A 24804-nucleotide genomic window follows, 5' to 3' on the forward strand; every position below is an offset into this window, starting at 1 on the left:
AGTTTATTATTAGTTAATAGAGCTCCTTTCAATACTAAACTCGGGCACTCAAGGGAAAGTGAGCGAGCAACACTTAAAAGAGAAGCTCTATTGCTCGTCAAACTCAGCATTTCCTCAAGTTCTCCTGCTGCTGTTTTGCAAAGCGATGAAGTGCAGTCAGCATGACTACATGCCGAACAGTGACATCTTCAGTTGGCTGTGGTCAAAAGTAGCCTTGGAGGACATAGTAGGGAACATGCACTGACCAGGCTGACAAGCTCTCATTCTGTAAATCCTCTGGCTGCTTCTGCACAGAGGGCTGCCTTCAGTCAGGAAACCCAGAAAGCTCTTCGACTGTTTCTCCTGATGCAAATCCAGGTGGAATAAGAGAACAAGGTTTGAATGAGTTACCTTTTGCACTCTTAATGGTCCTTTGCAGAACATGTTGCATGGCTGACACAGTCTTTTCACATGCCACCTGCATTAACATAATATATTCAGGTTTTAGTAAGTCTTCAGCTGCCTAGTTTAATATTATTATTTCAGAAACACTGCTGTTAAGAGACAAACATGATCAACAAGACAAAATCGGATGACAACTATTTAATGCAGAGTTTTGGGAAAAAAAAATTTAGATTTCCCTAATTCTCCCAAAACAGGTATTAGAAACCATAAACTTGTATTGAGGACTCTGTGTGCTTAAGGGAAAGAAACAGAAAAATAGATCTGATGATTTTAAGTGCTTATTATGAAGTGAGGCTAAAAAATATAATTATAAACATGCATGCAGCCTCCCTCTGTCTAGAGAGAAGAACATCTTATTTGGCAAAATTACAAAATCCATGTAAGTGAAATGTGATCGTCCAAAGTTGTACAAGCTAAAACGTTTTGGCAAAAGCGAAATCCTGCTTTTTTCATTTGAGGTGAGGAAAAAAAGCCAAACCAGAAAAGAGTCTTTAAATAATGTCAAGGATTTAAAGTAATTTAAAAAAATAAAATACAAAAAAACACAGTCAAAACTTGCAGAGAGATGAAGAACTTCTCCCACACCTTTAAATTGTTTGGATGCTTATGTGTCCATGCCAAAAGCATAGCAGCGAACAAGTCTCCCGTTCCAACGAAGACAGCATCCACTTTAGGAGACTCCACTCGAATTCTTTGTGTCACCTTGGTACCATCTGCTTTAGCTACAACACAGATAGTTAAATAACAGACCCAGCAATTAATACAATGGCATTTACCATAATTTAAAAGCGATCACCAGATTTTAATTCCTTTGTTGTTTGGAACCTTTGTACCATCTCTTTTGAAAGGTGCAAACTTTCAAACCTTTGCCAAGTTGGGATAGTATTTACTATTTACATAATGTACATATTTCACTTAAGAAGGAGTAGGTAACCAGCCCCTTCATTTTCATGAGGTATTGAGAACCACCTATTCTCATTTCAAGAAATGAGCAGCAGCTTGCTCAGGAAACCACGTCTTTATGGAGACTGCAGAATCCTAGACACAACATCCCAAACCATAATCAAGAGTATTGCCGGGTTGTATGGAGACAAAAGAGCAGCTTTGACATCAGCAAAGAACGTCTGATCCCTGTGCCATATTGTAGCCACCCTTGGAATAACCAGACTTATTCCAGTCATGGCAACTGTACCAAGAGCCAAGACCCCTTGACTGTAATCTGTCTTAAATACCAAGACTTTTTTGGTCTCTCAGCAGTCCAGAATGTGATGCCTACACAGAGATCACTTAGAAAAACAAGTAAATGCTATCATAGACCTTCCCACATAACCACGCCCTTCTCAGGTAAAACCATCCCACAACAGTCCAAACGCACAATGAATCCTGGCAATGGTATAAAAAGGGGATATCAAGATGCAGGACGACATATTACAACCTATCAGGGGAGGAACAACCTGCTAACAGGACAGGGTAAAGTTTCAAAAAAGCATTCAAAATATTCAACGTTTCTGTTTTATACCACTACCACTTGTCAAGGCCACTACTAGGGGCTTTAACAGCCCTAATCACCCTTCACCCATGTACCCTTTGCCCACTTGCCCCGGAGCTGCACAGAAGCTCTGGCATGGACACGAGCATCCTTGTCTGAAGTATGCTGTCGGTGTAGCTGTGTACAGCCTTGCTGTCCTGACTTACTGACTGAATTTTCCAGAGTAACCTCAGAACTGGCTTTCTTACTTCTCTACGGTGATCTGTCAATGGGACCCGTCCACAATCACCACTCCAGTCACCTTATTCTGATACTGTGGGCCTGTGAGGTCACTGGTGAGGACAGTGCTCTGCCCGTGCCATGATCATGCTCAGCTCCCACCCTGTCTTTCTTGTCTTTCTGAAGCAGCTCCATTTTTACTGCTCTCTGATGTTACTGTATGAGTTCACTCCAGGATCTAAGCTCCTTTCATGTTCTACAGATAGGTATGATGAAACTACTTCTTTAAAAAGTAACTGAAAGCATAGAACAGGTTAAAAGAAAGCACAGTTCATAACGTACTTTTTCTGTGGCTTCCCAGAGCAATCAGGTAGTCATTTCCTAGAGGCGCCTGTAGATCTGAGCTTGTGATCACCACAGTCTCTGGTCCCATGGCATGGAGCATATCCATTACCTTTCCATGTGCAAAGAGGCAGAAATCAGTGAATGCATGTGTTGATTGAACCTTGCATCATTCATAGTACTGAGGATTTTTGACAAACACCTCATTTTGGCATCTTTTATAAACAGAAAACAGTGTCTACTCAAAGAATTCACATGAACTAGGGGAAATAATTTGAAACGGGGGAACCAAAACATCCATATTTAAATGTACACAGTTGTTAAAATATACAGGCATCTCTGTATTGTCTTTGGATGTTCCTCTGAAGAGAATACTCTGTTTCAGCTGTGATTATAATTTTTGTCCACATCATGTTTTCAGAACACATTATCAAAAGAATGAGAGAACAAATATACGGACACATGCACGAGAGCTGGCAGCTTGAAACACTTGACAGAAAGCCAGTAACTCCAGGTCATGAAGTCTTGTTTAGCTACTACTTTAAGAGTTAGCAAAAAACGAAGAATTAAAGAGCTCTATCAGAGGCACAAGTGTATCTGTCTCAATCTTCTTTTCTCATTCTCTATCAATGTCCAAATTACATCTGTAAATTATGTATCTTTGCAGGTGCATTTTTGGTCTGTGTGTTCCTCACTAGAACTCACTAATGCTCTACTTTTGGTATCACAATTGGTTGCTACAGAAGTGATTTTGATTCCACAAAATAAAGAATGACTTCAATAATGAGTTTAGTCTAAAACACATAAAATATTGATTCTCCCAGAAGAGTTTAACTAAAAATCCTCTCAGGCTAGCTATGACTCACGAGCAGCTGAATGATAAGGATTTATTTCTGCTATTTTTTACTTCTTTCTTGTCTAAGCCTCTAGGCTTCTTCAACTTTCAGATCCCTTTCAGTTGGGTTTTACAGATGCAGTAAATCCACTAGCATATGCTGACATAATCAACCCGTGAAGTAACATTAAACTAAATTTAATTTTTCAGTCACAATTCACCAAGAACCTAATTACCAGTATTACTAGTTGTAGGACTAGCCCCTTCTATTTTAATATTAGGTCAAATTTAGTTTTATGTTAGAATACTATACTGTTGCTGATAGTCTTGCTAAAGAAATGAATGAAAGCATGTCAGCATGGAAAACGATGTCAGAATTCCCACCACCTCCAAAAGAGACAAATTTCAGCATGGATTATTACTCAGAAGGACAGACCTATATATAACATGCAGCTGGGGAGACAGACAGACGAAAATATAATACCCTGCAAGAAACTATTTTAAAAATGTTTCCATTCCTAAGTATAAATCCATCTCTTTAGAAGAGATTTTTTTAAGACCTAAGAGCTACCACATGAATCAGACAGCCAGAAAACTAACTCGTAAAATTGTTCAGCACAGGCAAATCACGTTTGCATAGGAAATATGCAAACCTAAAACTAACAGCTGCTCAGCTAACACGTGTTGTTCTCAATACCGTGGTTCCACTGGTGAGAATGAGAATAGAAGAACTGAGCTGTAGTTACCAGCTACTGGCATGAAACACAGTTCATCAGCCTTACCCAGCACAGTGGGGTAATGTGAAAAACACGGGGTAGGGGTGAGGGTGGGAATTAAAACTGCTGAGTTCTTTGGAGTTGCTTCCTGCTGTGAAGAGATAGTGATCAACCCATGTTTCATGACGTTGCTGGAGAAAAAAAACAACAAATATTTGGGCTGACCGACCCCAGCTACTCTCCAGGGTGCCACCGCAGCTGCTGTTTGCGTAAAGATTTTCTGTTCCTTTGAAGCTCAAAACTAAACTGGAAGAAGTAACACCAGTCCATTAAGAAAACACTTGACTAGTCAACAAAACAAAGGGCTCAGCCATTCTCAGAACACCAATAAAAGCATATTCCTATTTTGTCCTTCATCACTAAGCCCTGTAGCTTTTTATTTTCTTCAGTTTGTGTAAAAGGGTAAACCCTTACATCTCATCACAGAGTACTTGTGGATCACCTATCACCTTCTTATCGTGATGACAGCAGCTATCAATGTTGTGGATTTGTCAGCCTTTCACCAGGAAGTACCCAAAGGCCATAACCAGAACAGTCTAGTTTCTTATCTATGCAAGCTGTCCTTTTGCAATCTAGGTCTTTTCCCCTTTGGATCAATTTAGGGAAGAGAAACAGCACCAGCAAACATCATCAGGAAGAGATTCAGAATGTATTCAATTAATTCTTGTAAGAGTTTGCTTGTAATCCTTGAAAGCTCTCTTCCTTGCAAACAGTCTGTATGGGAGAATGAGAGACTGTCCTAACGCTCGCACTGCTGTTGCACGACTCGCGTGTGGACAGCAGAGGGAGCGACTCATGCAGGTTTCTAACGCCCAAGGTGACCCGGGATTTTCAGCGTGTTGTTACTTGCCATGTGTGCAGCTACTTCTCTTCTTATACTTCAGGAAAACAAGCTCACAGAGATATACTCCTTACCACTGTAGTGCCTTTATCTGTAGTTCTTTTGTTTGTTCAGAAGTGTGACACTAGAACAGAAAGTGTTTTGCACCTGGAGTGCACAAGCTTTTATGACAAATGGAGAGAAACAATAGAGACCAAAGTGACTTCAAGGTTAAAGACAAATACTGAACTGCAGCACTGCAGAGAGGAATACAGAAAGAGATCTTACACATTCTACACCTTGCCTACTTACCTCTAGAGCTTCTTTTTCTGTGTAAATCTTCCTGCCCGTAAGCAACCTGAGAGTGAAACAGAAATCTTAAAAGAGTGCAAGTTCTTCAGGCGATGACAGCTTTGTTTGCTCTTTCTAAGTGGCAAAGCTTGGACTGCACTACACAGGCCTAAATGGTTTGGAGCTACATGTTCTGCTGTGCCAGACCACTGTCTTTAAGATTTATGCATACAGATGCACAGTGCTTCTAAAATGGACTCACACCTGTCCTAACTTGCCTCCTGCAGAGACCCCTGTATCATAAAATTCCCTCAGAAGTGTCTTCACTCTATCTCCCACGTAGCTGCTCCCTCCTCTTATGTGGACAGCCTGTGACATATTACAACAGAAAATCTCCTGACCAAAGAGTCACAGATAGGTAGATAGGACAGGCAGGAGACATTTAAACTCTTAACTCCTATCAGATGTTGCCACAGCAGTACTTCTGATTCTAATTTAGAGGGGGTCTGAAAGAAATTATTTCAGATTTTATATTCTGACATATAATACAAATTTTTCGGGGAGGGGAAGTTTTCCAACCTGCCCTGGATGTAGCCCTCTGGAGACAACAAGAAGTAATCAAGAAAATGATAGACTGGGGAGAATGAGTAATCTTTTCCTCACGCAACTCCCAGATTTTTTCAGTTTCAATATCAACAGTTGGACATTTGCTTAAAAGCATCACTTGAAAGTAAAAGCTAAAAACCAAAACCCAACATATACATAACACACTGCACTGCATTGAGACAAACAAAAGTCTCCCTGCCTTTATCCCCAAGTTCCTTTGGCTACAAAAGGCATCAAGTACTTACTCAGCTTCAAACTGGTTAGGAGTAATGATGTCAGCAACAGGTACAACTTTGTCCCTGTAGACTGGGAGGAGATCCTTGGGCACATACTAGGGGAGAAGAAACAGTATCAAATGTCAGCAGCATCAGAGATGTGGGACTGCAACTCTCCTTCCATCAACTACCATTCATGCTCATGCTGTCACCAAGTCATCTGATGGCTCCCAGTTGTACTGTTACACAGCAGTAACAGAAGTGGCAGTGCATCCTCCAGCTGGTGACAGTACAAGCAAGAGCCCTTTTTTCACTGGAGGTGATGGGAAGCACTGCTAAGCAGATAGGCCTAAACTGGCAGCACTAAAAGGAAGTGGTGTCTGGATAAATTGCTTTCGGGTTCCTTCTCACAAAGGTGACACAGCAGCATGAGAAAATACAGTGTGCCAAAATGAGGAACTCTTTCCGATGTCCTTATCTCCAAAAGAAACTGCTTTGTTGTTGTACGAACACTACAGCGGCCCTTTGCTGAGCCAGTGTGTGCCCACATTGATTGTGTTGCATTGTGGGGCTTAGCAAAAAGTAATATCCATGCTATGTGTAATTTTCCCTCCTTCTTTCAATGCAGTATGCCTAGGGTGTGCTATACCTCAGTATGTATGAACAGGAATCAGATTTGTAATTTGTTCAGTACAATTTCATCTATAAAGAAGGTCCAATTAAAATATTAAACAATATTAAAAATAAAAATATTTTTAATTAAAATTTAAAATAATTTTTAAAAACACTGAAAATATTTTGCTTGTGTTGCACCCAAGCCTAAGAAAACACTAGCATACCTCGCTGTCTGCAGAATCAGCTCTTCAAGTAATAAGAGCCAATGCTCCGGTTTCTGCCCATTTGCTCCACCTCCATCCCATCTTCATTAACTAAATGTGGCTCATCAGCAAAGGGAGATTGGTTGTCTAAGCAAGTGACATACACCAAAATGTAACAGGAGCCAACTAAGAAGCATCAGCTGTTTTGGCACACAATGGAGCTCAGTTAGGAGTTTGGATTAGATGGGTACAAGGGACACCACACCTTCCTGAGCCCTGCTGTAACTCAATTTATCAAAACCTCTATTAAAAGTTAATTTTTAACTAGCAGCAGTTAAAAATTCTTTGGCAGAACCCCATTTCCTGTATCAGGATTAATAACCCCTTTAGTCCGTGTTGTATTTTCTCTGTTGGTCTCATAAGCTGCGCAGGGCAGGGTGCATGTGTACATGTGCCCATGTGTTACTGCCTCCCATTCCAATCGAATCCATAGCAGGTACAACCACACCACAGTGCTGATCACTAGGTGCTACCAGAACACCTATGATACTGATACTGAGCTCACTCATGTAGCCATGGTGAAGCGACAACGTCACTGGGACTCTGCCTTTAGACAGAAATGCAAGACTAGGTCACGTCTAAACCAAGGCATTTTAAATAATGATTTTATTACTTTTCATGGCAGGAATGAGTTGGTGGGTTTCATGTTAAATACTCTCCTCATCTTCCATCTACCTCATCTTTAAGCCAAAACACAGAGGTAGGTCCATGGTTATGACTTCTTTCAAGAGATAAAGCTTTGCCAGGTGACTCTACAGTGTCTAGAGCTCTGCCTTGTTAGAAAAAGCCACGGACAATAAATACTGCAATAGATGTAACATGAAAAAAACAGAACACAAAATTTATTACTAAGTTCTACTTCATGTGAAGTTTTATGAGCAGGTAAACTGCGAATAGGTACAAGGACAAAGGAATTCATAGCGCATGACTAGCTAAGGCAGAAGAAAACATAAAATATCATTACTGCTGATGTCTTTGCACATTCCATTTTTACTGAAATTGTTTGCTAGTTTTGATCAAAAAGGAATATTTCTTTGTCAGTATGCAGTCTGGTGCTGGTACACAGAACCTTTCCGTCATGGACCACAGCCCAATGCCTAACAGTTGCTGGATCTCACATGAGATAAGTCATCCTCATTTAGGTTCAAGTGGCACATTAAGTCACACAATCACTGACAATACCAGCCAGGTTACCAGCCAAAAAAGAGCCCTCTTAAGAGAGGATGAGAGAACTCCAATGAAACAAGGAGAGGAAGGGGGAGCAGGAGGATATTTTCCTGCAGACGGGTCTGTATTCCACCTGTTGTCTCAGCAGAGAGTTAGAAATAATTTCAAGGATATGCAGCCATCATTCTTCCCAGATACTAAACTCGTTCAAATACAGGAAATTAAAGTACAAACTTACTTGATGCTGGGATCCAAAACTGCACTTAGGTAAAGTAGCTTAGTTTTCATCTTTAAAACATAATACTTCTCTATACATCTTTATATAGCAAATATTTACTACACAGAGAATCCAAACAGATTAAGTACTAACCATAGAGCCTTCTCCACTCCATTTGTCACCCATCACTGGATCGCATACTGTAAAAGAATAAATCTAGCTTTAGAAATGGGGTACAGTTATAGAGACCCTGGTGAGAGGGAAAAGTTTTAGATAACTCTAGCATCTATGTAACAGCACTGAGTACCTGATAGCACATATACTGTCACAGCTCTTGCAGCACACACAACCTGAAATTCATAGTTTTGCTGGCTGCCGATTCTGCAAGAGCAGCGTATATGTCTTAAGCAACTGTCACAGGGTTGTAGTCAACCCCTCCTACTGGCTTCAATGTTGTTATGTCTAAAGGCAATGAGGATAAGAGGGTCTGACTGCTGGGAGCAAAGTCGCTTTTCTTATAGAAAACACAGAGAGCCCTCCCCTTCACTCCCAAAAACTCTGGAAGAGTAGCATAGTGGGGAAGAAACACGGGAGAAACTGTGAAGGAGTCCTGCTTTTACTTTAGCATAAAAAGATATGTGCCAAACATACCCACCAAAATGTTGTATGTACCCATAAAAAAAAAAAGTTATTTAATGAAACAAAAAAATCCATGCCAAAGTACATAAACACATACTTGGTGTAATAATATAAACACACACTTCACACAGGTTCTGAATCACCAGCAGTATTAACAACATATTACAAGTGCTTTCAGTTGCAAAGTGAGGATGAAGAAAGCCTAGTCTTGTACTTCTAAAAGGAACATTGTTCATTGTATTAAAAGAGATTTTAGCAAGATAAAAAAGGAGGAAGCCTGGGCTGCACTGATCACACACTGGTGGAGTTCACAGTCCTGAGGGATACGGGTCAGGCAAAGAGTAAAATCAAGACACTGAGTTTCAGGAAAGCAAAATTTCAGCTCTTCCAAGAGTGAGTCAATAGGATCTCTTGGCAACTGCCCTCAGAGACAAGGAAGCAGAACTGAGCTGGCAGATGTTGTATCAGAAATGGGGTCACCAGCAGGTCCAGGGAGGTTATTCTCCCTCTGTACTCGGCACTGGTGAGACCGCACCTCGAATACTGTGTTCAGTTCTGGGCCCCTCACCACAAGAAGGATGTTGAGGCTCTGGAGCGTGTCCAGAGAAGAGCAACAAAGCTGGTGAGGGGGCTGGAGAACAAGTCTTATGAGGAGCGGCTGAGAGAGCTGGGGTTGTTTAGCCTTGAGAAGAGGAGGCTGAGGGGAGACCTTATTACTCTCTACAACTACCTGAAAGGAGGTTGTGGAGAGGAGGGAGCTGGCCTCTTCACCCAAGTGACAGGGGACAGGACTAGAGGGAATGGCCTGAAGCTCCATCAGGGGAGGTTCAGGTTGGATATCAGAAAAAAATTCTTCACAGTAAGAGTCATTGGGTACTGGAACAGGCTGCCCAGGGAGGTGGTCGAGTCGCCTTCCCTGGAGGTGTTTAAGGAACGGGTGGATGAAGTACTTAGGGACATGGTTTAGGGAGTGTTAGGAACGGTTGGACTCGATGATCCAATGGGTCCTTTCCAACCTTGTGATTCTGTGATTCTGTGATCTTTACAGATGCCTTCCATAGAGAACAAGAGCTTTCAATCACCAGGTGTAGTAAATCAGAAACGGGAGGCAAGAGATCAGCATGGCTGACCTTCCTGGACAAACTAAAGGGCAAGAATGAAATGCACAGGGAGTGCAAGCAGGGACCAGGTGTCCTGGGAAGAGTATAAGGTATAGGAATGCTGCCTGGTTGTGTAGGGATGGGGTCAGAAAGGCTAAGGTGCAGCTGAAGCTGAACTTGGCAATGGATGCAAAGAAGAATAAGAAGGGCATCTACAGGTATGTCAGCCAGAAAAGGAAGATCAAGGAAAGTGTACCCCTCCTGATGAACACGACTGGCAAATTGGTAACAACAGATGAGGAGAAGGCTGAGGTACTTAACAACTAGTTGAAGTCTCAGTCTTCTCTGGCAATCTCTTCCCACACCTCTTGAGTGGATGGACCACAAGGCAGGGACTGGGGGAGCAAAGATGCCCCCCACTGTTAGAGAAGATGAGGTTCATGACACCTGAGCAACCTGAATCCATGTAAGTCTATAGGACATGAGGAGATGCATCCCAGAGTCCTGAGGGAATTGGCTGATGTAGTTGCCAAACCACTCTCTGTGATATTTGAAAAGTGATGACAGTCAGAGAAAGTACCTGGTGACTGGAAAATGGAAAACACTGCGCTCATTTTAAAAAGGGTAGAAAGGAGGACCCTGGGAACTACTGACCTGTCAGCTTCATCTCTCTGCCAGGGAAGATCATGGAACAGGTCCTCTTAGAAGCTATGCTAAGGCACATGGAAGACAGGGAGGTCATCTGAGACAACCAGCACAGCTTCACCAAGGGCAAGTCCTGCCTGAGCAATCTAGTGGCCTTCTAGAATGGAACAACTACATTAGTGGACAAGAGAAGAGCTACGCATGTAATCTATCTAGACTTCTGTACGGCCTTTGACATGGTTCCCCATAACATCCTTCTCTTTAACTTGGAGAGATATGGATTTGATAGGTGGACTGTCCAGTGGACCAGAAATTGGCTGGATGATCACATCCAGAGTGTAATAGTCAAAAGACTGATGTCCAGATGGAGACTGGTGACAAGTGGTGTCCCTCAGATGTCCATACTGGAACCAGTACTGTTTAATATCTTCAGCAATGACAAACAGCAGGATTGACTGCACTCTCGGCAAGTTTGCAGACAACACCAAGCTGAGTGGTGCAGTTGACACACCTGATGTACAACATGCCATCCAGAGAGACCTGAATAAGAAGTGGGCCTATGTGAACCTCATAAGGTTCAACAAGGCCAAGTGCAATGTCCTGCACGTGAATTGAACCAACCCTTGGTATCAACACAGACTGAGAATAAAAAGATTGAGAACAGCCCTGCCAAGAAGGACTTGGGGGTACTGATGGATGAAACACTGGACATGAGCCAGTAATGTGCATCCACAACCCAGAAGGCCAATCATATCCTGGGCTACATCAAAACAAGTGTGACCAGGTTAAGGGAGGTATTTCTGACCCTCTACTCTGGTGGGAACCCACATGGAGTCCTGCATTCAGTTCTGGAGTCCTCAGCACAGGAAGCACATAGACCTGTTGGAGCAGGTCGAGAGGAAGGCCATAAAAATGATCAGAGGAATGGAATACCTCTTCTATGAGGAATGGCTGGGGGAGTTGGGGTTGTTCAGCCTGGAGGAGACATGGCTCCAAGGAGACCTTACTGTGGCCTTTCAATACTTAAAACAGGCCTAGTAGGGCTTGTTGTACTAGGACACAGGGTAATGGTTTCAAATGAAAAGAGGACCTATTTAGACTAGGTATAAGGAAGAATTTTTTTACAGTGAGGGTGGTGAAGCACTGGAACAGGTTGCCTGGAGATGTAGTAGATGCTTCATCCCTGGAAACATTCAAGGTCAGGTTGGATGGGGCTCTGAGCAACCTGATCTAGTGGAAGATGTCCCTACTCATTGCAGAGGGGTTGGATGAGATGGCCTTTAAAGGCCACCTACAACTCAAGCTATTCTATGATTCTATAAAGAAATACAAATCCAAAGTTATCAAATTATGTCTGATCAGTATTTAAGGAAGTTTCTATGAGTACAAAGAGGTTTACATTTCAGTAAAATTTGGTTTACATTTTGAAAGCATTTCCCTTACATTATAGTCTACTTATTAAATATAAAGGATCTTAGAAGACTAGCTTTGCTCTCACCATCTTACCACTTTCTTCCTGCTCTGAACAGCTAGATGTTTCTTTCTGCTCATGCTCTAACAGTCTTTAGCTTTCACTTACAAGTACAAGGCTCTGGAGAACCTAACAATGGAACTGTGTTAATAGAGACTAAAAAGCAACAAAACCCCAGGTCACCAAGGTGTCTCTGCTACATTTTTCTAAATGAGGACTGAGCTTTAGTAACTTTAAGTAAAATATCACACTCCACGGTATTACACATTGCAAGTCCTGCACAACATTATAGATGTTTTCTGACCACACAGTTTACTGAACCTGAAGATGACAAGCTCAAACCATGATTCACAGCTTTTTATTCCACTAAATCCCCACTGACTTTGCCCTGTCACTCTAAACATTTTGCTCAATTCAACTTTATTCTGGTTATGTTGAAAAGTCCTGAAGCACTTCAAGAGTCAGGAAGGAAAGAGCAAACTTTTCTCACAGGTTTAAGCCTGACACAACACGTTAACAACAGCAATTGCTAGGGTCTGTTCCTCTTTGAGAGCCTCTAGGTAATCTTAGCAGAGGGCATCAGAGTTAAAAAAGCCTCATATTTCAAGCTAAATTATGAAGCTTATAAGGCACTGTAAGATAATTCTGGAATTTAACATGAAACCATGGCAGGGCAATACAAGGAAGTCTATCCTGCTTTTGACTGACCTGGAAATCAAGAAGAGTCTTCAGCGATCAGCACTTAGAGCCTATACCTCTGAACTATGAACAGCAGCAGCTGGCTGGGATCTTACAAGCCTTTCTTTCATACAGACAATCCACCCTCAAGGCACATCCTCCTTTGGATGGCATAACGCAAGAAACGTAGCAAAAGGTATAAAATCAAAACAAAGAGCGAACTTGCTCAGCCCTGAAGCAACGCTGAAACAGAACTTCACTGAAGCCCCATCTCGTCCCAGCCAGATCAAAGCACAAGATGGTTGTGAAATGCTGGGTAATATCAGAACAGCATTTTCATCCCAAAACATGAAAACGATCGGCATATACACCAATGAAGAACGGATTATAATACACATCCTTACCATATACTAGGTTAGAATTCTGTTGCTTCAACTCCTGGACAATATCCACCACCATTGCAAGAAACGACGTGTCTCTTGTATATCCTTTGGGGGAAAAAAGAAACTTTTGAAGTCTTTTTTCATTAACACTATTTAAAGAAATTTTGGGCAGGAATGCTACATACTTCTCATTCTTTGCAACAATGCATTTTTAGAACAAAGGCATTATAGTATTTCATTCAAGAATAACAGGTGGAAGACAATTCAGACAGTGCTTGCACAACTACAAATGTAACCTTAAAAATCAATTTTAAAAGTACGTTATATATGAAGAGCTCACAGAACTTCGAAATGCTTGAACATATATACAAAAAGGTCATGCTGAAAGGAAAACAAATTATTTTTCTTCAAAAACCAGTTCGAATCAGTACTATATATCATGTAGTAAATAAGAACTATTTTAAATTCCATATGCTTTTCTCATACACTGGCTCAAAGCAGGTCTTTTATTATTACTAATGTTGGTGCTGAAACAGCCCAACACATTAACGCAATGGAAAATTAATCTTGAATGCTTCAGAGCAATGGCCAATATATCAATAATATTCCTCTTTTTAGGCTTAGTAGTGAAATAAACTGGAAATAAGTTTTATTATAGCTCAAGTCTCTAATCACAATGCTAACACCACAATATTCTTTTTTAATCATTAATTTATGTAATAGATTTTTCTTTATTTATTAACTTATTTTTACAACATTTATTGATTTATTATTTGATTTTCATTGATTGTATTTTATTTACTAGTATTATTTTTAGCAAGGTGGCTTCTTCAAACCTTCATCTTGGAAATGTCCACTCTACTAAAATATTTAAAAGTGCATTTTTGACATATTTATTTTTACCTGAAAGTTGATCAATTCTTAGATGGTGCAGAGAAATGGAAAAAGCTTCCAAGATTTTTGGCCAAAATGCCTTGTCTTATGTCTATGAAATGTTCATAATCAGTAAAAAAAAAAACACGCAAAGGTTTTTGTTTAAAATTACCTGTGATAGTAGACTGGCCAAAGAAAAATAAAGAGTATAATTAACATTATTGACAGATGTACTCAAAAAATTACACTGAATTGGAGTTTCTCTGTTAACTTGAGCATTTTACTGTCAATGGAACAAATATATGATGATCTTCAAGTAACTAGCAGTCATAAAAGTTAACGAAGTGTTATTTCACATAACCAGTCTAAAGATAATAATTTCCATCTCAGCCAAGCCACCTACAGTCATCAGACATACAATTACAGTCAAATCCCATCCGCTGATAATTTCTTTTCAGTGTTTGAATAATCATATCCAGGTTGTTGAAGATGCAAAGTACAGTTGTGCACTACAATGAATGGCCATTTCTGTTTGAAGAGAAAAATCTGCCTTTTGGCTCTGAATGAAATAAAACCGGAATATTAAGTTCAGCCACTGCGCAACTGATCATTACAACACTGAGACTGCTATTAGATCTTAAGGAACTATTGCTACCCATGCCTTTTTTTTTTGTCCATACAGAATATGGCTACACCAAACAAGATGTTTAAACAAACATGAAAAACATACTCACCCATCTAACAAAACCCCTTATTTTAAAAGGCATGTTAACAAATATTCCTTCTTTTTCTGCAACATTTCTTTATGGTGAAGACTTCTTTTTTTTCCTTCTACCGTTTTTTATCTCTTACATCCATTTCGCCAATATAAGACAGTGATAGAAAAGGTGTTGGGGTCTTTTCCAAGAGTTCAAAGCAAAATAAATAGGTAACATTTCAGCTAAAAGAATACTCGAGCATTATTTACACATGTTGCATACTAATGTATCTGGAACACTCCCACAGTTCATTGTGCTCTTCCTGGAAACGTCCTTTGTGTGAGATCTTTCAAGGAAAGAAAGGGTGCTTGCCTATTTCTCAATCTCAAATCAAGAACCCATTTGTGCTGAAAATAATTTCTTAACCTTAGCTCAGTGTATTTTCTATTTAGTTTCCTTTACTTTGGAGATATTCCCTAAAAAAGAACTGCAAATAACTCTGCAGACATGCCACACCCTTCAAGCCAGAGATTATTTAGGAGTTATAATCCATACACGTAGAGTCTTCAGTTTTTCCTGTGTATAAGTATTCTCCTACATATGGAAGCCACGAAATCAACCAAAACTGGCAATATATTTCTGTTTACCTTTAAAAAGTGACTGTTCACTGCTATAAAAAATTGACACGGTAATCTAAACCAGACGCATAGCTCCTCCTGAGGTGAAACCTGATCAGTAATCTACATTTCAGACCCAGGAATTGGATAAGTAGTTTTTAATGGAAAATGCACACAGAGTCTCTCCTTTCTATAAAGCATTCTGCAAGAAGCTGCCTCTGCCTGTATTTATAAATACTTTGCACTCAGTGGCAAGCAAAGGAAAACACCACACAATCATTATGATCTCCAGAACTGTATCCACACAGAAGACCTACATAATAACAGGAGCAAAAAATCAAAATCCAACCCTGCTTATACTTCACTTTGTATCCAAAGTGCTCTCCTTGAAGATCAAGTAGAAAAAACAAGAACAGACAACTATGTATAAATGCTCTAACACCAGAGAGTGGCAGGGCTGCAAACTTAGAAGAAAAGACTAAACTCATGTCTTCACAATAAAATTAGAAATAATACCCTGACATTCCTCATCCATTTTACAGTAGAGGCACTCCCAAAACATTAAGCCTGTACATGACTCGCCTGTACAAGTCTGTAAACTATACAAGAGGATCACTTTACCCTACCTAATGACAGCCTCCAGGCTGGAAAACACTGGCTGTTTCAAACTAAACAGCACCAGCAGTTGAGACTATAACATAGAGATGAAATTGCAGGAGGCATCAAAGGAGGGAAAACGTAACTGATTGATTTGGAATAAGGAGAGATATGGTTTATATTTCTTTACTTTTGTTAATAACTCATGGAAACTCCCAGGAATAAGCTCTTCTTACCTGTGAGTACATAATCATACCGGTTGACCTTGTTCAGTTTAAGTCCTTCATACAGTTCATGAAGTTCATCTGAATTTAACACCTGACCCTTCCAGTGGTCATAACCTGCAAAGTAAATGCCAGATCATTTTTCAAGAGCTAGGTTTTCTATTTATGATCACACAGATTATACACTTAGAAGATCATATACGATATGCACATCAGAAAGCATTTCTACCTTCTTTTCTGTAAATGCTCTTGCCAAATGAAAGCTACTGTCAGCAAAACAGTTAATGTGCACAACTCCTTCTTAGTACCCCCGTTTCCAAACTGAACTTGAGTGACTACACTGGGGTATGAGACCGTCCATTTATTAGCAGATCGAGCAGAGCACACACAAGTTATTCCAAGTTTTCCCATGGAGCCCATACAAATACCACTTTGCTGTGTGGAGGGGAAAAAACATGTTATAGACGTCACTGGAGGAGGGTGTCAGTATAATCCATTTTTGTTATTTTATACTGTAAAAAAAAAAAAAAGAAATAGAAGAAGACTGAGAGAGAGATAACAAGCTTAAACAGGCTTATGGATCTGCCTGGACACAGGCATGCAGCACTGCTGTACCCATCAGATAAGGCATTCACTGGGATTGGCATGTAATGAATAGAAGGACCACATCAGAACATTGTCATAGATGCTCTTTAAACGTACAATGTCACTGGACAGATTTTCTTCCAAAAATGGTGCAGTTTTAATTCTGAGGATCCTATAAGAGGTAAATGAGTATCAGAAAGACACCATAAGAAGACAATATCCATACACTCTTATCCTTGAATGATCTCTAAGAATTACAAGCCAATACTCTTGGCTGAGAAGCAGATAGAAGATGAAGTTACTTGGGAGAAGCTGATTTCAGCAAACAATGGACCAAGTGTCATGACAGCCAATTTCAAGGGAAAAAAAAAAAATCTTCCTCTACAGACTCTAAACTTGTAATAAATGTAAAAACACCTTACACCTTGCCATCAAAGTCTGCCCATCTAGATGACAGCCATCACCCCCTTGCATATAAGAATGGGGATTCCTCCACGTTATTAAATGAAGTACCCACAATTTAACTCTTCCAACCTCCAAAAATTCAGTTTGTTAAAAAGCTTTTTATTAATTAACTGGCATTACACGAAGTGAAACACTAAATGAGTTATCTTCTTCCACACCACCCCTGTGTGAAGACAATGCTACTTTGTGTATTTTAACTTCTGCTCTTGGAGTTCAAAAGATCTGTGATGAAAACTGTTGGCTTTGATTATCACTCTCAACTGTGTTATTAGAGTAACTGTCAAAAGGTGCCTAGAGTCTAAGATTAGTACATTTTTCAGATTTCCTCCTTATGAATGCAAATACATCCACAGGAGGGCAAGCAGATGGATCATTTTGTTCTCCTCAGCTCACAAAGACCTAGCCTCTACAATACAACTCCCTGCCAGCTGTCTGTGGGACTGACTCACATCAGCTACTACAATTCCCTCCCTAGCAAAAGCTTTTTAAAAAGACTGTGAAGAAATGGACAAAGTGAGAGATTCATCCATGTTAGGGGTGTAATTCAACTGCTGAACAGTGACAGCAACACCTAACACTTGGGCACACATCTAGCCACAAGTGTATGAGGAACTCTTGACTACAACTAATGCAAGTATTCAGCTGATCTAACACACATGCAGATGCTTGTTCTGTCACACCTGCAGCTTCAGAGATAAATAATCTGCTCTCTCCTCTTCCCCGAATCTCTGCGTCTATTATCACTGCAATGCCAGTCCATACAGGGACACAACATAGTCCTTTTTATTCCATTGTGCCCGTTAGTGAAAACGAGTGCAGTTTTTACCCATTATCAAGGTCAGCTGGCAAAAAAGCAGTCATCTAACTTACAGAGAGCCGTAAAAATAACTATGATAGATTGCCCAGACAATCCAGACACTCTTGGGAGCCATTCCTACAGAGAGACTCTGCAAATTTGCTGTTTAACTAAAAGTTCGCCTTCCTATGTCAAGCTGTCTTAAACAGTCAATGCACAGGTTCTGGGTCACACTGGTCCTCCACTGAAGGAGGGAAATAAACACAGAAACAAAATGTTAGGTAGCAGCCCAGCTTAGCTCAGGAATTCATAAGGGCTGGGACACTGTCCAAACTCTGTAGCAATGACTTCCAAGGGTATTCAGAAGATCGTTTTTACCACCTGGTAACATGTAATACAACCTAAAGTCTATTGACATGATAGATGAAGGAGAGAAAAGCCCTAGGGAAAGTCTCAGAGAAGCCCCAGCTATTCAGAGAGAAGAAAAGGGGCAATGCCTTCGCTGGATCTGCAGAGAACTGTGACTTCACTAGGAGCTGAATTATGTTCCAGTAAGAAGAAGAAGAAACAAACAAAGTGAAAACGGGCAGCAAGATGGAAACTGCCCTAAGCCCTTTCCCCAGGCTAACCTCATGTAACACGATTTAAAAACGGCAAATCCCACGACCCTGCATTTTTCCTTACTCTCCTGGTGGAATACACAACCAAAGAGCAGCTTCTGTAGAGGGACAGAAGAAAAAGCCAGTTACTCATGTTCAGAAAGGGTTTCATTAACTGAAGGATGGATACTCTTGGGGTCCTAGGAAGAGGGAGAGGGATTATCTTGAAAGGGGGAAGGCAAATAATCCAGACAGGTACTAAGCGGTCAAGAAAATACTGCACAGCCATAAGTCCAAAGCTTGTTAGCAGAGAATGCCAACAGCAAGCTTAAACATGAGGTGCAGTTGGTTTTAGGGAAAAGCATGACACGTTGCAGTTAACAATGATAACACGTAATTGCTGTCTTCCTCAGCTATACGTAAGAACTTGGCTAGCAATGGGCACGTTTGAAGGCCTAAAGCTCCCTTGCAAAACCTAAAAGAAAGACAGCTTCCTAGAAATGTTATCCCTGTGCCTACACCACTAAATATGAATATGTGAAATACAGCAAGGGAAGACCTAGAATCTGCTGTTTAACTTTCCACTTACTGCAACTCCTGCTCTGCAGTAGTATTTCTGCCATGGCACTCAACAATACAGAAGTTCCAAGTCTCACAATACCTGGCTTCTTGCACACATTATAACAGAACCATAGCCAAGAAAACTGAACAATGAACTTCAAGTTTGTACTTGGCTAAACAACTGCATCCCATTTGGAAACTACAGAGCTGGTTAGGCACAGCAGCTGGATGAAATTATTACTTTTTTACCCTGGATATTAAGGTGAGAGCTTGGCTTGTACTTCGCACAGGGGTAGAAAGCTGAGTCTTCCTTATTCTCATTACTCATTATTCTCATTATTCTCTTATTCTCATTAGGCCTGTCAGTCTCACCTCAAGGCCTGTCAGTCTCACCTCAGGGCCAGGGAAAGTCATGGAACAGGTAATCTTGAGTGCTATCATGAAGCACATGCAAGAGAACCGGGTGATCAGGCCCAGTCAACATGGGTTTACAAAAGGCAGATCTTGCCAAACTAACCTGATCACCTTCTATGACAAAATCACTCGACTACTGGATGGGGGAAAGGCTGTGAATGTAGTCTTCTTGGACTTCAGTAAAGCCTTTGACACAGTTTCTCACAGCATTCTGCTGCAGAAACTGTCAGCCTCTGGCCTGGACAGGCGTACACTCTCCTGGGTTGAAAACTGGTTGGATGGCCGGGCCCAGAGAGTGGTGGTCAATGGAGTTAACTCCAGCTGGAGGCCAGTCACAAGTGGAGTTCCTCAGGGCTCAGTACTGGGTCCAGCTCTGTTCAATGTCTTTATCAATGACCTGGATGAAGGCAATTGAGTGCACCCTCAGCAAGTTTGCAGATGACACTAAGCTGGGAGGAAGTGTCGATCTGCTGGAGGGTAGGGAGGCTCTGCAAAGGGATCTGAACAGGCTGGACTGCTGGGCTGAGACCAATAGGATGAGGTTTAACAAGGCCAAATGCCGGGTCCTGCACTTGGGGCACAACAACCCTATGCAGCGCTACAGACTGGGGGAAGAATGGCTGGAGAGCTGCACGGAAGAGAAGGACCTGGGGGTGCTGGTTGACACCCGACTGAATATGAGCCAGCAGTGTGCCCAGGTGGCCAAGAAGGCCAATGGCATCTTGGCTTGTATCAGAAATGGGGTCACCAGCAGGTCCAGGGAGGTGATTCTCCCTCTGTACTCAGCACTGGTGAGACCGCACCTTGAATACTGTGTTCAGTTCTGGACCCTTCACCACAAGAAGGATGTTGAGACTCTGGAGCGTGTCCAGAGAAGAGCAACAAAGCTGGTGAGGGGGCTGGAGAACAAGTCTTACAAGGAGCGGCTGAGAGAGCTGGGGTTGTTTAGCCTGGAGAAGAGGAGGCTGAGGGGAGACCTTATTACTCTCTACAACTACCTGAAAGGAGGTTGTGGAGAGGAGGGAGCTGGCCTCTTCTCCCAAGTGACAGAGGACAGGACAAGAGGGAATGGCCTGAAGCTCCATCAGGGGAGGTTCAGGTTGGATATCAGAAAAAAATTCTTCACAGTAAGAGTCATTGGCTACTGGAACAGGCTGCTCAGGGAGGTGGTCGAGTCACCTTCCCTGGAGGTGTTTAAGGAACGGGTGGATGAAGTGCTTAGGGACATGGTTTAGGGAGTGTTAGGAATGGTTGGACTCGATGATCCAATGGGTCCTTTCCAACCTTGTGATTCTGTGATTACAAAACCACAAAATAATTCCCCCTCGCTGCTGGACTGACAGCAGAGAGAACACTGCAAATCATGACACAGCTCTCCAAAACTGCACTTGGCTCAGACTGACTCCATTAGTCCCCTGGATTAGTAATAATTTTAAACACGTAGATAAACACTTAAACAACTTTATACCCAATTACTTATCTGTGTTATGGCCTTTTATTGCAATTATATGATATATATTTGCTTTTTATTTACTTTTTTTTGCAAGTAAGGGAATGATAATCAGGTAAGAAAGATATGGTGCCTCTTGTCACTTATCCCTCTAAAATGCTAAGTGTATTCTTTAGTCTCCAAGGAAATGTCTTGGTTCATCTGTACAAAAAAGAAAAAAACAAAACAAAACCACAACCAAGAGGCAACTAATACTGCACTGAAGATGAATCTACATACTTTTCTTTCTTGCTTTCCTCCACAAGTACTTTTTTTGGAATGTATTCACAAGCCTCTTAATTATTTTCAAAAACAGGGAAAAAAGACTAGAATAAAAATCCCAGGCACACCAGAAGGAAAAAAAAAACAAACCGAAAACAACAAAAAACGCCAAGCTACGATTTAAGTATAGCAAGGCATGTAAGATTTCTTTGTTTTCTAACTCAGAACATTCTGTTCTGAGGCTTCAGTTCCTCCTGCGGTGCTCCCTGTAAAACTATTTCAGTCAGCTTCAGTTACCAAATATTTTACATGGGAAAAACCAAGAAAGATCTAGCGTTTAAGGCACATGATGGGCAGGCAATGTGGTCCCAGCCATGCCACAAAATTCACACAAACTCTGGCAGACAACCTGGTCCAAACACAGGACTTAATCTTCAGCTACCAGAAGGCCTTGAACAAAATCAGAAATACAGTACCAAATTCTCCATTGGATTTTTTACAGCTGGCCAATGTAGGAGTAAAACACTACAAGTGTCAGGCAGGAGTGGAGACCTCTTCTTTTTGTCCTGCACGGCACAGGTGTGAATGTCTGCATATGAGTGGTAGACTGAAGAATCACATCAATGACACATAATTATAACTTCCTATGCATTAGACTTAACAGTCAACCCCACCACCCACTACAGATCCACTAAGTAGAAGACAAAAGTGCTTTCCTTAAAAATAAAATGAGCAGAAAGAAACTAGACTACCTTTTCGGCAGCAGTTTCAAAGGTAGGATTTGGATGGCAAAGCGAGCACATTATATGCTTATCATTAGCCTACTACCAAAACCAAAAATTGCAGTCACTGAAGAATTAAAAATGTACGACAAAAAAATCAACAATGCAATTAAAAAAAAAAATCTCGATTTTTAATTTTGCGCACCAGGTGATGAGATGCTTCTGCAAACAATACAGTAAATTAGAATTAGAACCTAGAATCTAGAAAAAGAACCTGTACATTGCACGACACCTTATTTTTTATACGTGAAGCATGATGCCATTTAAGGGTGAGTCACTCTAATCATAAAAGTTCCTCACCAAGCATCATGACAAAATCTTCTCCCAGAGGGACTGATTTAAAGCGTATTTTCCGAATTTCATGATTATCATAGACTAAAGAAAGCTGTATTTTCTGGGCAGGAGTCAGCAGAAATAGCCCTGTGGTATTTTACTCATTTAAAGACAGGGCAAAAAAACCAATAATGATTCACCAAAGAAAGCCTGTTAGTCATAAATTCTCTCTCTGCATTTTATATTTTGCTGACAAGAGCAGGTTTAAAGACAGGGATGGGGAAAGAAAGAACACCATGTCCAAAGCCTCACACGCTTTGTAATCTGTGTTCCCTCTGGTATGTCACATTCTTTTAGAAACTGGAGCTCACACATTTTGAAGCAAAAATTTGCCTTTCAGCTTTAATGATGACCACAGAAAGGGTTCTCATAAGATCTTGTTCCTGCAGGAAAATCAAGTTATCTTCACCAGTTCATTCAGCACACAATTCCTGTGTATTGAGGCACTGCCTCAGACACAAGCCACAGTCCAGCAAGGCTGTTTCTGTTCATTAATCTCTGCAGTGGCACCCACTGCATGACCACTGACCTGCAGGTACTAGTGCAAGGCTGTGCGCAGGCATGCATAAACGTTCAAGCTTAAAAGTCTTCGTATGAGGACAGCACATGTCCCTACGTGCCTCTCTCTAACAGGAGGTGCAAAGACACTGGGCTTAGAATCTATTCTTCAAATTAAGAAAGGTTAGAAAGGGTTTCACAGAAAAACAGCAGTGTTAGAAAACCAGACCTGCCATAAAAGGGAGTATGTTCCCTTCCTTTCTTTTCCATTACTTCCTTTGTCAGCCAAACGACCAGTACTTCCAAACATAATCTCCTTTCACTCAAGCTTGGCAAGTACCAAACACTTACCATATTGTGATTTTTTTTCTGAAAGCTCTGGTTCCCAAAGTCTTGAGGCTGTGCAGCAATCTTTGGGATTATTTTAACATACTCTATAAAACAATCACGATTACAGAAAAGAACCAATATGTTACTCTTAAACACCAGAAGACAAAAAAAAAGCTCCAAATCTTTTGAAGACTTGAGATCTTCAACATGTTTTTGGGTTTGAGATGTTCATTCTGGCCTTCTTAGGGAGAGGGTAAAACCCACTAATTTGTTATTCCTTCTACTATCTTCATTGTCTGCCAAACCTGAATGAAGAACTGGTAACCCTTCTCCAGTTGTGATACTATTAAAATACATATATACACACACACACACACATATATATCTTCCTCCTTTTCTGTTTTAAGAATCTGGTCATCCTACTGGTAATGTAATTTTCCTGCCTTCAGACACATTCAGTTTATGGTCCAAATAAAATCCCTATTAATCTCTTTTAACATCCTATAAAGCTGATTTAATCTTGAAACTGAAAGCCAACAAATAACAGGTGTTCATTCATTTTGAGTGCTGAGTTATTTCATGTGAAAAATCGCTTTATTTCTGGAAGATTACAACAGTTCTACCCAGCTATCAAAACCTAAACAACAAAAAAGCCTAACCTCCAAAACCAAATGCAGTAAAGAAACGTAAGTCACACCTAAGTATCTAAGCATTAAAACTCCAGAGAACCTTTGTACTGTGTCAAAGAGTACAAGTAAAACAAGCAGCTTTTTGCCTGAGCCAGGAAAGATTCCCACCCCTTGTTTAATTATTACCTCTTTTGTACCCTTCCTCAAGAAGCCAAGATGGCTTTCTAGATACCTTTGAAACACTCCTTCTGCCCAGTAAATTCTTTCCAGATCTTAAATATTTCTGAAAGCTGCACAGAGCTCAACACAGTAAGGAAGCACAGAGGCTTCCTGTTCTACTCTCTGTTTCACAAATTAGCGGTTTAGTAATAGAGCTGTACCTGTGAGGTACTAGGAAAGTATCTCAACTTTCGTCTTTTTTTCATGTCAGAAACAATTTTTGCTCTTTTCCAATATGTAAAAAGTCAGATTTTGTTCCTGGATTATTTTTTAAGACACCCTTAGAATTTCTTAGTCTAGAGTTAATCTCCCGTCAAACAACCTGCAACCATGACAGCAGATGTGCCTCTATTGATCCAAAAATAGCAAAGCACTTGGAGCTCCTTTATGGGTAAAAGGCTAAGTAATTTTCAGCTTTCTTTTAAAAAATAAAGTCCTCTAGCACTGTGAGTGCTAGGATGTCTGAAAGTATTAAATTAGTGTATCATACTCAGGCTTAGAACCCAAGTAAAAATACACTCAAATATATTAACACCCCACCCCCTATCCCTCAACAGAATGTAATTTTAGAACTCGTACTAGCCATCTGGGTGCACACATAAAGAGAAGAATTACCACGTCCATCTCAGTATTTTTCTGATGTTTGGGTTGGTAATAT

At 40.7% G+C, this 24804-nt stretch overlaps 1 protein-coding gene across 1 annotated transcript in view; it reads right to left on the reverse strand.

Moving 5' to 3' along the window:
• PDXK (pyridoxal kinase) overlaps positions 1-24804 on the reverse strand; it is a 46837-nt gene that overhangs the window by 5479 nt on the left and 16554 nt on the right. Inside the window, exons 3-10 of the mRNA XM_009560892.2 lie at positions 16237-16341; positions 13237-13320; positions 8453-8499; positions 6068-6153; positions 5238-5283; positions 2495-2606; positions 1030-1166; positions 391-457 (exon numbers count right to left, since the gene is read on the reverse strand). Of these exons, the coding sequence (XP_009559187.1) occupies positions 391-457; positions 1030-1166; positions 2495-2606; positions 5238-5283; positions 6068-6153; positions 8453-8499; positions 13237-13320; positions 16237-16341 (684 nt within the window). The remainder of the gene's footprint in view (positions 1-390; positions 458-1029; positions 1167-2494; positions 2607-5237; positions 5284-6067; positions 6154-8452; positions 8500-13236; positions 13321-16236; positions 16342-24804) is intronic.

This window comes from Cuculus canorus, chromosome 1 (assembly GCF_017976375.1).
Source record: "Cuculus canorus isolate bCucCan1 chromosome 1, bCucCan1.pri, whole genome shotgun sequence".
NCBI lineage: Eukaryota > Metazoa > Chordata > Aves > Cuculiformes > Cuculidae > Cuculus > Cuculus canorus.